This window comes from Canis lupus, chromosome 31, assembly GCF_003254725.2.
Source record: "Canis lupus dingo isolate Sandy chromosome 31, ASM325472v2, whole genome shotgun sequence".
Lineage (NCBI taxonomy): Eukaryota > Metazoa > Chordata > Mammalia > Carnivora > Canidae > Canis > Canis lupus.
In genome coordinates, this window is record NC_064273.1 from 38,192,093 (window position 1) to 38,204,641 (window position 12,549).

General features: G+C 53.0%; 2 protein-coding genes across 2 annotated transcripts; both read left to right on the top strand.

Annotated features, from left to right (window-relative positions):
• Positions 1–295: 295 nt before the first annotated feature.
• Positions 296–1,716, top strand: LOC112669268 (keratin-associated protein 10-8-like). The gene is given in 2 exon segments (XM_035709223.2): positions 296–567; positions 569–1,716. Coding segments are annotated over 2 exon segments (1,080 nt in total). The 5' UTR covers positions 296–339; the 3' UTR covers positions 1,421–1,716.
• A 9,549-nt stretch (positions 1,717–11,265) lies between these two features.
• On the top strand, positions 11,266–12,549 carry LOC112669269 (keratin-associated protein 10-12-like). Its single transcript, XM_049104593.1, has 2 exons — positions 11,266–12,216; positions 12,248–12,549. Exons 1-2 carry the CDS (start codon positions 11,309–11,311, stop codon positions 12,513–12,515), a joined length of 1,176 nt encoding a protein of 391 aa, XP_048960550.1. The 5' UTR covers positions 11,266–11,308; the 3' UTR covers positions 12,516–12,549.

Below are 12,549 nucleotides of genomic sequence, written 5' to 3' on the forward strand. Positions count from 1 at the left end.
AAGCAAATACGGAAAGAGGAGCCCAGGTTATCCAGACACACCCAACCCTGAGCTGGTTGACCAACTAGGAACTGTGCACCTCAGTGTTTCCACACACAAGCAACCAGGCATCACCGGACACACTCAGAGCCTTGGGGACAAACATCGCACCGCAAATAAGCCCCTAAGGGTTGTCAGGAAATACACGCTGAGCAACAAGGAAAAGGAAGGCTGGTGCAGGCTCAGGCGAGGCTCAGCACCCCAGGGACAGGTATAAAAGCCCTGACAACCAGAGCACCTCACTCGCACACCTGTCACACACACCCCTGTCCTGCTCACCTCCCAGCACAAAACTCCAGCATGGCTGACACCTGCTGCTCCCGGACCTGCCTTATTGCCGCCTCCACCCTGTCCGTCTGCTCCAGCGACCTGAGCTGTGGCGGCCGCCTCTGCTCGCCCAGCGCTTGCACCAGCTCCTCCTGGCAGGTGGACGATTGCCAGGAGACCTGCTGCGAGCCCCCCTGCTGCGCCCCCGCCTCCTGCCTGACCCTCCTCTGCACCCCTGCGAGCTGCGGGTCCAGCCCCTGCCCACCAGGCCTGCCCCGGCTCCTGCCAGCCCTCGTGCGGCAGCTGCTCCCCCTGCCAGGAGGGCTGCGGTGTGTCTGTCTGCTGCAAGCCCGTGTGCTGCACCCCCGTCTGCTGCAAGCCCCTGTGCTGTGAGTCCTCCCCCTGCTGCCAGCAGTCTAGCTGCCAGCCCTCCTGCTGCAACTCCTCCCCCTGCCAGGAGGGCTGTTGTGTGTCTGTCTGCTGCAAGCCCGTGTGCTGCACCCCTGTCTGCTGCAAGCCCTTGTGCTGTGAGGCCTCCCCATGCTGCCAGCAGTCTAGCTGCCAGCCCTCCTGCGGCAGCTGCTCCCCCTGCCAGGAGGGCTGCTGTATGTCTGTCTGCTGCAAGCCCGTGTGCTGCACCCCCGTCTGCTGCAAGCCCGTCTGCTGCACCCCAGTCTGCTGCAAGCCCCTGTGCTGTGAGTCCTCCCTCTGCTGCCAGCAGTCTAGCTGCCAGCCCTCTTGCTGCAGCTCCTCCCCCTGCCAGGAAGACAGCTGTGTGTCTGTCTGCTGCAAGCCCATGTGCTGCACCCCTGTCTGCTGCAAGCCTGTGTGCTGCAAGCCTGTGTGCTGCAAGCCTGTGTGCTGCAAGCCCGTCTGCTGCACCCCAGTCTGCTGCAAGCCCGTCTGCTGTACCCCTGTCTGCAGCAAGCCTGTCTGCTGCCAGGCCTCCCCCTGCTGCCAGCCCAGCCCCTGCAGACCCTCCTCCTGCGTGTCCCTCCTCTGCCGCCCCGTGTGCAGGCCCGCCTGCTGCGTCCCCCTCTCCCCCTGCCAGCCCAGCTGCTGCCCCCAGGCCTCCAGCGTGTCCCTGCTGTGCCGCCCCATGTGCTCCCGCTGATGGGGCACGTGCCCCCAGGGCGCTGGGCTCAGGCCCCACCCAGGGACACTGGGCCTCCCGGCCACCCCTCAGCCCAGCCCTCACCTGTGCTAGGTGGCTGCCCCCACCCACGATGGGGTCCCCCTGGGTGTCCACTCTCCTGACCTGACCTTCACCTCCTCCCTCCCAAGAACGCGGACCCCGTGGCTCCCCGGGGCTCCTGCTCCCGGGATGCACCTCCACCTGCCCTGGGTCACCTGCCTTCCCTCCCAGCTCCTCTGCTTGGTCACCTGACCTCGCCCTCCAACCTGTGGGCACCTCCCTGGCACCCCAATAAACTCACTTCACCTGCTGACCTGCTTCCTTTCATCTGACTCTCATGGGGGTGGGGTCCGGGGGTTTGGACCCAACAGTGGTCCCTTCCCTCGTGAACATTTTTGGGAGGAGTGATGAGAGGTCCCCAAGGGCCAGGGCCCAACTGCTCTGGGCGGGGCCGCGGGGTGGGACTCACGCCCTGGCACAGATGGTCAGGGCTGCTGGGCCCCGAGTGGGTCCCCGGGGCCCCTGAGGCTGGCCACCTGCATACAGGGGCGTGGCCTGGGGGGCTCAGCCCAGGCCCGTCTCCACCCACTGCCCCAGCTGGGCAAAGTGTCCCGGACAAGCCTGCCTGGGGGCCGCAGGCAGCACAGCCCGGGGGGCCTGGGGGCCTCCTGGGGTCCCCCTGGGGTCTTCCCGCGTGCTCTGCTCATCCCGTGGAGAGGCGGCGGGCTGGGGAAGGCACTGCTCTAAGCCCCCAAAGGAAACGACTAGGTTGGAAGCACAATCTTCAGGTCTTCAGGGTGGCAGGAGCCCCAGGATCCCGTCCTGGGCAGGACTCAGGACATCAGCTGGTAGGTCTGGACTCCGCCTGGGAGCAGGAGGGACACGGAGTCACGGGGCAGGGCCTGCCCTGGGAACCCCGTCAGGCCTGGACATGCCCAGTGCTCTGGACAACGCTGCTCTGATGTCAGGATGGCACTGACGTCACGGGAGGACACTTGTTGACAAAGGCAGAGGCAACCCCTATGTCGCCCGCCAGCGTGCCCCCGCCCCTGCCCTCACCTCAGGAACGCTTGTCCTCAGTGGTTTGCACAAGTGACCTGTGACTCTCTGGGCTTTGCTGATGGTGCCTGGCATGTGTCACTTCCGGAGGGCCCGTGGGGTGAAGTGCCCTGAGCCCACGTGCTATTCCTTTGATTTATTTGTGACAAACACCGCTGGCCTCACCCAGCCCTAGCCGTTCTCATGGGCAGTCGCACTACGGCAGGCACCCAAAGGACGGGGGTTTAAACTCACAGCTGCTCTCTGACGTCTGAGCTCCTCATCCCCTCCTCACCTCCTCTTACTGGGAGATGAAGTGTTGGGAAAACACAGTAGAGAGACGCCCATGTGGCCTGTAGCCAGGAAGCCATAAAGGCCACCCAGGAAAGGCTCCTCTGGGCACCCCTGACCTCCACCCTGACCCCACCCAGCCCCAGGCCACCACGTGTCACAGCATCTACTTCATGGCCTCCAGCCTGGGTGTCCCAGGGCCACCTGCTTCCCACCCCCTGCCTCTGGGCTATGAGAGCTCCTGGGCCCCCCAGGGTCTCAGGGCTCTGCTGGGGCGGCCCCTGTGCAGCCCACCTCCTCCTGCAGCCCAGCTGGCTACTCCATGCGCTTCCCCTCGGGGTCCTGCCTGCCTGACCTAGACTGTCCCCTAAAGGCCCCTGCCTGCTGCGGAGCCAACCTCTCCAAGCTCACCCTTGACTCAGGAGGAAGCCACCCAGCCAGCCATTCCCTTTCACAGCCAGTCTGTTACTGTGGACTCCTTCCAGGGCTGACCCACCCACATCTGCATCCCCCGCCCCCAGAAAGTGCCCCAAAGCACCCCCGGATGCCCTGAAAGGTAGAGCCCAGGGACCCCTCTGGGCCAGACAGGCAACAGGAGACTTCCTCAGCCCCACATGACCCCTGGGCCAGTCTAACCATGCAACTCGCTTCCTGCAGAATAACCCCCAACAAATACTTTAGAGTCTCACACCCTTTTCCTCTGTTTCCTGTGGTGGTTTCACTGACAAAGGGGACCCACAACTCATCTGGGAACACGGAGCTCAGGGGAGCGATATGATCATTAGCCGGCACCCAAGGACCTCTGTCCCTCCTCTGTGGGGCTTATATTGTCATCTTTGGAGGACCAGGAGCTCCTGCACATGATGCCTGCCATGGGCCATGTCTACTTCCAGTCGTTGCTCTGCTGTCTGGCCACCATCACAGTCTGAGACTTTGTTCCCAGGAAAACCCTGTGGGCACCAAATGGGCTGAGAACAAAGACCCCAACCCACTGTAAGTAGAAGCAGCTCCTCCCCACGCACAGATGAGGGCTGTCCCGACATCAGCACATGCCACAGTCCTGTTGGGAAGTAGGGACAGGGAAGACCAGCAGTTGGTTTGTCTGGTGTCCAGACAGTCTTCTAGGGACAGGTGGCATCCTACATTCACAGACACCAGAATGTCGTGTGCTCCAGCACCGTGTCAGCTGCTGGGATGCAGAGGGCAGAGAAGAGGACACAGCCTCTGGGGCTCCCACCTACTGGGCTGGGTTGGCAGAGAGCAGCTGGGAAAGGACGACTGGAAACAGCAATAGTGGAGAAAGGCCAGAACAGTGTGAAAACATGTCCAGACCAGAGGGTGGGAGCAAATAGTCCCATGTCCAGATATAGCCAGACGCAGCTTCCCACACACGTGAGCAAATCTGAGAATGAAGTCCTGGAACTGCAGAGCAATGGGTCAAATGGTGGAGGCAAGAAAATCACATTGCCCACAGAGGGTCCTCTTTACAGCAGTATAGATTCTCAGCATGGGGGTTACCTTTTTCTATCTTTGCCAACTTGATAAGAAATAATACCTTATGGTTGCTCCTTGTCCCTAGACACATAGAATCGCAAAGGGTGATACACCAGTTAGGGGTTTATGCAGAAACAGGGGGATGGGCATCTGAAGTCTCTCCAGTTTTGATCATTACAAACAATGCCACCATGAGGGTCCTCACCGCTTACCTGTGTGCACAGATGTATGTTTTCACTGTGCCTAAATTCCCAGAAGTGGGACTTCCAGGTCAGAGTTTGCTGATTTTAAATTCTGAGAGATATCAACAAATGTCCTCAAAAGGACTTTTAAAAGTTGTGCCTACTAAGAGTGATCAGAAAAAGATGGGCAGTAGGGAACTCTAAGGGCCCACCCTTACACCCCCATAGAAACACTGAAAAAAACTGGCAAAGAATCAAATGGTCAAGGGGTTACAATGACCAAGGAAATGCTCCATCAAGAACAAAGTGGTTGCAGCCTGGTGGACTGGGTGCCAGTGAGGGGCCCTGGTTCTGGCAAGAGCAAGCCCCATTCTATGAGAAGTGTGGTTGTCTGAGCAGTGGCTCTGGAGGTGCCCACACCAAGGGCTTGGCTTAATTTCTCATAACTTCAAGGCAAAGAAGCAGCTACATGGAGAGAGTTTGTCAAATGAACCCACTGCTGCCTGGGGAAAAGGTATCAGTTGTGGCAAACAGAAGACACCCCAAAAAGCCAAGGACAGAAAGCTGGGGAATGAAATGTTTGGAGGAATAAGGTTTTCAGGCTTCCACAGATGGCTGGGAGACCAGAAGACCCCAAATGCCTGCAAGGGGCCCATGCTCAGAAAGGAGCTGAGAAAGCCCTGGACACTCACCACTGGCTACACGTCCAGCTCTGACAGGCATGATGTGAAGGTGAAGGCAGATCTGTCAACTGTCCAGCCCAGGGCTGTGGGCTGGTCCCAACACACAAGCAGAGCCCAGCCGCCAAGACTGGGAGAAAAGTCTTGTTTGGCTCCAGGTGTTTAAGGAAGTTTCTGTCAAATCAGTATCTGACCACTAGGCTAATGGAACACTGAGCACACCTAACAAAGAGTGCAGTCATTACAATATAGTTTAGAAGGGTCATTGAACAAAAACACAATGACAGGTCACAGCAATCAGCAACAAAACTATAGGGAAGGGGAGAATCTAATATCCAGAATTATCACATGATAATACTCAAAATGTCCAGCTTTCAACAAAAAATATGAAGGATGCAAAGAAAGAAGAAAGGATGACTCATTCACAGGTAAAAAAAAAAAAGCAATTAGCAGAAAATACCCTTGAGAAAGCCCAGGGATTTAACTTTCTAGACAAAACTTTTATTTTTTTAAAGATTTTATTTATTTATTTAACACACAGAAAGAGAGAGAGAGAGAGAAGGTACAAGCAAGGGGAGCAGGAGGTAGAGGAAGAGGGAGAAGCAGGCTCCCTGCTGAGCCAGCAATCCCCATGGGGCTTGATCCCAGGACCTCAGGGATCATGACTTGAGCTGAAGGCAGATGCTTCACCAACTGAGCCACCCAGGCGTCTCTAGACAAAACTTTTATTTTTTTAAGATTTTATTTATTTATTCATGAGAGACACAGAGAGAGGGAGAGGGCAGAGACATAGGCAGAGGGAGAAGTAGGCTTCCTGCAAGGAGCCTGATATGGGACTAGATCCCAGATCCCAGGATCACACCCTCAGCCGAAGGCAGACATTCAACCGCTGAGCCACTCAGCCATCCCTAGACAAAAATTCTAAGTAAACTCTCTTAATATACTCTAAGAGTCAAGGAAAATCATGAACAAAGAACTAAGAGAAACCAAGAGCATAATGTTCATGAAATTGAGAATATCAGTAAAGAGACAGAAGTAAAAAAAGGAACCAAACAGAAATTCTAGGGTTATTGAACCAATTGCAATCACTGAATCGATAACTTTACTAGAGGAGCTCAATAGCACATGTGAGCAGGCAAAAGAAAGAATTAGTAAATAAGGAGACAGGACAGTTGAAATACTCTGGTTTGAGGAGTCGATGGGAAAAAGGAATAAGGATAAGTGAACAGAGGCTGCGAGACCCGTGGGACGCCATCAAGTAGACCAACATGCACTCGACAGGAATCTCCTAAAGAGAGGGGAGAGAAGAGGGGCTGAAAAAAAAGCTGAAGAAATAATGGCCAAAAAAACTTTTCGAATTAAAAAAGAATAGGAGTCTACACATCTAAGAAGCTCAGTGAACTCCAAAGAGAATAAACCCAGAGACACCCACACTAATATACGATAACCAAATTATACAAAGACAAAGAGAGAATCTTAAAAGCAGCAAGAGGGAAGATTAGCAGCCAATTCCTCTTCAGAAATGTGGGAGCAGGAGGGACAGTGTGTGTAAAGCGCTGGAAGAAGGACCACCAACCAAGAATTTCATGCCCCACAAATGTGCACTTGCCAAGTGAAGCAAAGATTAAGACACGTCCAGGTAAATGAAAATTAAAAGGCTTCATTGCCCATGGACAGACCTGCCTAGGAGAAATGATAATTTGGACTAAAATAAAAGGACACTAAACAGTAACTTGGAGCCATAGGAGGAGATAAAGGACTCCAGTCAGGGTGTTGGTTTGGGTAGTTTCTGTGTTTCTAAGGATTTTTTCAGGACACCAAAGTCTTTGGTGTCCAGTTAGAACTCTCATATAACCTTTTTCACATACATAAGGTCAGTAGTGATGTCCCCATTTTTATTTAATTTGAGTCTTATCTCTTTTTTTTCCTAGTCTAGATAAAAGTTTGTCCATTCTGTTGCTCTGTTCAAAGAACCAACTTTTGGTTTCACCGATTCTCTCTGTAGTAGTTCTAGTGTCTGTTTCATTAATCTGTGCTCTGTTTCCTTCCTCTCCCAGCTTTGGGCTTGGTCTGCTCTTCTTTTTCTAGTTCCTTAAGATGTAGAGTTAGGTTGTGGGTTTAAATATTTCTTCTTTTTAAATCAAGTGTTGACAACTATGAATCTGCCTCTGAGCACTGTTTTTGCTCCATCCCCTAAGTACTGGCTCATTGTGTTGTCATCTGCTTTCATATCAAAGTATTTTCTAACTTCTCTTGTGAATTCTTCTTCGGCTCATTGGTTGTTTCACTGTGTGTTTAATTTCCATTTATTTGCGAGTTTTCCCATTTTTCTTCTGTTATTGGTTTCTTTCCATTTTGGTCAGAGAAGATACTTGGTACGATTTCAGCTTTTAAAATTTACTGAGATTTGTTTTGTGGCCTAACAGAGTCTAATCTGGAAAATATTCTATGGGGACTTGAGAAGAACATGCATTCTGCTATTGCTCAGTATTTTGTATACATGTTGGGTTTAGTTGGTTTATAGTGTTATTCAAAGCTTCTGTTTCATTGTTGATCTTTGATCGAGTTGTTCTATTATGTCATTTTTTTATTAGTGGAAAAGACATTGAAATCTCCAACTATTATCATAGAACTGAAATTATTTCTTTAATTCTGTAATTTGTGCCTTATATATTTGGAAGTCTGTTAGTAGGTGCATATGTGTTTATAGTTGTCATCTCTTCTTGATATGTTGACCCTCTTAACAATACTTAATATCCTTTTTTGTCTCTTACAACAAATTTGACTCAAAGTCTATTTTGTCTGATTTTATTATAGCCATCCAGCTCTCGTTTGGTTATTATTTGCATGAAGTATCTTTTTCTATCTTTTCACTTTCAATCTATTTGTGTCTTTGAGTCTCAAGTGAGTGAACTGACTCAAGAAGAAATAGGCAAACTGAATAGGCATAAAACAAGGAATGAGATTAAAATATAATCCGAAACCTCCCCCAAAAGTAAAGCCTGGGACCAGATGGTTTCATGCTGAGTTTTGCTAAACATTTATAGAACAATTAACACTAAATGTTCTCAAATTCTTCCAAAAACGGAAGATGAGGGAACACTTCCTAAATCATTCTGTAAAGTCTGCATTATCCTGATATCAAAGCCAGGCAAAAACAAACAAAAGAAAACTACAGACCAATATTCCTTATAGATAAAGATTTTTAAGACTTCCCCCAAATACTATCAAACAAAATCTAGCAGTATGTTTAGAGAATCATTCACCATGATCAAGTGGGTTTATCCCAATAATGCAAGAATAATTCAACATATGGAAAACAATCAAACTAATACATCACATTAATAGAATAAAGTGTGTGTGGTGGGGTGTGGGGAACGTGATGATCTCATCTGATGCAGAAAAAGCATCTGACAAAAGCCAACACCCTCTCATAATAAAACCATCAACAAACTATGAGAAGAGAACTTCCCTAGCATAATAGAGAGTAGATGAAAACCCCACAGTGAACATCAGCCTCCATAGTGTAGGACAGAAAGCCTTCCCCTAAGTCAGGGACAGGCAAAGATGCCCTCTTTCACCGCTTCTATTCAACATTGTGCTGCAAGCGCTAGCCAGAGCAATTTGGCAAGGAAAACAAACAAAAGACGTCCAAATTAGAAAGGACACACAGAAGTTACTACAAAGCCACAGTGATCCAAACAGTGGTACTGGCATAATGATAGACATAGAAGTCAGTGGAATAAAACTGAAAATGTAGAAATAAACCCATACTTATCTGGTCAATTGATTTTCAACAAGGGCGTCAAGATCATCTCGTGGGGGAAAGAATAGTCTCTTCAACAGAGGGTGCTGGGACAACTGGACATCCACGTGTGAAAGAATACAGTTGAACCCTACCTCACACCATATACAAAAATCAACTCAAACATCAATCAAACACCTAAATATACATGCTGATGCTCTAAAACTCTTGGAAGGAAACATAGGGGACAATCTGCATGACCTTGGATTTGGCAAAGAGATTGTTTTGGTTATGGCACTAAACAAAAGGAAACAGGTGAGTTGGATTTCATCGAAAGTTAAAGTTCTGTGCTTCAAAGGATGCTATCGAGAGAGTGAAAGGCAACCCACAGAATGACAGAAAATATTTGCAAAGCATAATTTAATATCCAGAATACATGAAGTACTCCTGTAACTCAACAAAGCTACAGATAACCCAATTAAAAATGGGCAAAGCACTTTGACAGACATCCCTCCAAAGAAAATATTCAGACAGCCAACAAGCACTTGAAAGGAAGCCCAAGAGTATCAGTCGTCAGGGAAACGGAAGTCAAAACCGCAGTAAGATGCCAGCGTCTTATTACGATGCCAATCAGTAGCCAAGGGTGGCTACGATTTTTTTTTTTTAAACCAGAACAGAAGCAACGTCGGGGAGCATGTGGAAGGAACCTTGCCGTTGGAAATGCAAAACGGTGCAGCTGCTGTGGAAGGCAGCCTGGCAGGTCCTCGAACGTTAAACGCAGAGTCACCATCTGATCCAGCAACTCCACTGCTAGGTAGACACCAGGGCGAACTGAAAAGATGCATTTGAACAAAACCATGTACAACGTCCACGGCGGCGCTATTCACGACAGCCAAAAGGTGGAAACAACCCCGATGTCCGCTGACTGATGATGAGCAGATAAATAAGATGTGGGGTGGCCGTTTGCTGGAATATTACTCGGCCAGTGGCAGGAGTGAAGCGCGGACACGCTGCAACCTGGACGAGCCTGGCAAACATCACGCTCCGTGAAAGGGGTCAGACACGGGGTCCACGTACTGTGTGAGCCCTTCCAGGCGGAGTGTGTGGACGAGGCAGGTCCGTAGAGACAGGAAGCAGATTGCTGATTGACAGGGTTTCCTTCTGGACCCATGAGAACGTTCTAGAAATAGATGGTGGTCATGGTTGTACAACATCATGACTTTGCTAAATGCCACCGACTCGTACACTTTAAAAGGGACAAAATCACAAATTGTATCATTGTGGGCCCAATCTGTAAAGATCATGCCTGCTAGGGGTCTCGGGGTGGGGCCCCCACGCGCAGCAGTGCTACAAGTCCGCAACGTCCTAAAGCTTTGTTGATCTTACAGATGTGACATTTTTTGTTTTAATTTGGGAACATTTGATTCTTAATGAGCTCAAGTAGCTTTCCCTGTGCTTATTGGAAACTCGAGTGCTTTGAATTTTGTATGTGATTCTTTCGTACCCTCTCCTGCTTCCGCGGGGAGGACCTTCTCACGTTCATACTAACCTTCTCCTCCATTCATGTTCCAAACAGATTCCCTTTGGGTTTTGAAATTAAGCAATGTTGGATTGTCCTGGATGGACTGTCCCCACGTCACCCTCGCTCCACGCCCACCTCCTCCAGATTAAATCTCAGCCCACTTTCAGGCCCCAACCAGGGAAATGCCTCTGCCAGGACCACTGACTGACCACAGGCTCCGGGGAAGAGCGTTAGGCCCCAAGAATCAGTCCTTGAATCCGGTCCTCCCAACAACCTAGGGAGTTCAGGCCTCCCTGGGACATTCTGGCTCCTCCTTGGGGAGGGTGTGTCGGGCCCTGTCTGTGGGCATCCGCCTCCTCCTCACTGGCCTTGGTGGACACTGGGACCACAGAAGTTCACCAGCCGCCCAGGAGCGATCGGTCCCACGTCACCTGTGCCCTGAAATATGCACCTCTGTCCTCCTGCTCCACAACCCGGCTGCTCCCCGTGAGGCCCTGCACACCCGGGCTGGGGCCACACGGGGCAGGTCACGTGAGCCCAGGGCTGGCACCTGGACCCTCAGCACATAACCTGCCAGGAGGGTGCCACAGAGTCAGCCACAGGGTGGGCCACAGGGAGGCTACACCTTCCCCACGGGGCTCCCAGGGGAACTGGGCTCACAGTCAGGGACAAGCAGCCCTGCCCAGCGGGGAGAAGGCTTACAAGCTGAGCGACATCGGGTCGTGACAACAGGCCTAATGATGGTCCTCACGGCCCAAAACACCAACAAGCCAGGGAGGCGTGGGGAGCGTCGCCTGGGACAACACAAACACTCCACGGGGTATAAAAGCCGCCGGCCCAGCACCTCGCACACTCACAGCCACACCCGCACCCACACACTCACCCGCACCCACATCCCGCCCCAGCACCCACACCATGGCCGCCTCCACCCTGTCCGTCTGCTCCAGCGACCTGAGCTACGGCGGCCGCGTCTGCCTGCCCGGCTCCGGCGACTCCTGCCCCGACCCCTCCTGGCAGGTGGACGACTGTCCCGAGAGCTACTGCGAGCCCCCCTGCTGCGCCCCGGCCTCCTGCCTGACCCTCCTCTGCACCCCTGCGAGCTGCGTGTCCAGCCCCTGCCCACCAGCCTGCCCCGGCTCCTGCCAGCCCTCGTGCGGCAGCTGCTCCCCCTGCCAGGAGGGCTGCGGTGTGTCTGTCTGCTGCAAGCCCGTGTGCTGCACCCCCGTCTGCTGCAAGCCCGTCTGTTGCACCCCCGTCTGCTGCAAGCCCGTGTGCTGTGAGTCCTCCCCCTGCTGCCAGCAGTCTAGCTGCCAGCAGTCCTGCTGCAGCTCCTCCCCCTGCCAGGAAGACAGCTGTGTGTCTGTCTGCTGCAAGCCCGTGTGCTGCACCCCTGTCTGCTGCAAGCCCTTGTGCTGTGAGTCCTCCCCCTGCTGCCAGCAGTCTAGCTGCCAGCCGTCCTGCTGCAGCTCCTCCCCCTGCCAGGAGGACAGCTGTGTGTCTGTCTGCTGCAAGCCCGTGTGCTGCACCCCTGTCTGCTGCAAGCCCGTGTGCTGCACCCCTGTCTGCTGCAAGCCCGTGTGCTGTAAGGCCTCCCCCTGCTGCCAGCAGTCTAGCTGCCAGCCCTCCTGCTGCAGCTCCTCCCCCTGCCAGGAAGACAGCTGTGTGTCTGTCTGCTGCAAGCCCGTGTGCTGCACCCCCGTCTGCTGCAAGCCTGTGTGCTGCACCCCTGTCTGCTGCACCCCGGTCTGCTGTGAGACCTCCCCCTGCTGCCAACAGTCTAGCTGCCATTCCTCCTGCTGCAGCTCCTCCCCCTGCCAGGAAGACAGCTGTGGGTCTGTCTGCTGCAAGCCCAGTGTGCTGCACCCCCATCTGCTGCAAGCCCGTCTGCTGCACCCCCATCTGCTGCAAGCCTGTCTGCTGCCAGGCCTCCCCCTGCTGCCAGCCCAGCCCCTGCAGACCCTCCTCCTGCGTGTCCCTCCTCTGCCGCCCCTTGTGCCGGCCCGCCTGCTGCGCCTCCCCCTCCCCCTGCCAGCCCAGCTGTCGCCCCCAGGCCTCCAGTGTGTCCCTGCTGTGCCGCCCCGTGTGCTCCCGCCAGGTCTGCCGCCGCCCCGCCTGCAGCTGAGCAGCCTGAACTGCCCCGGGAGCTGCCATCTCAG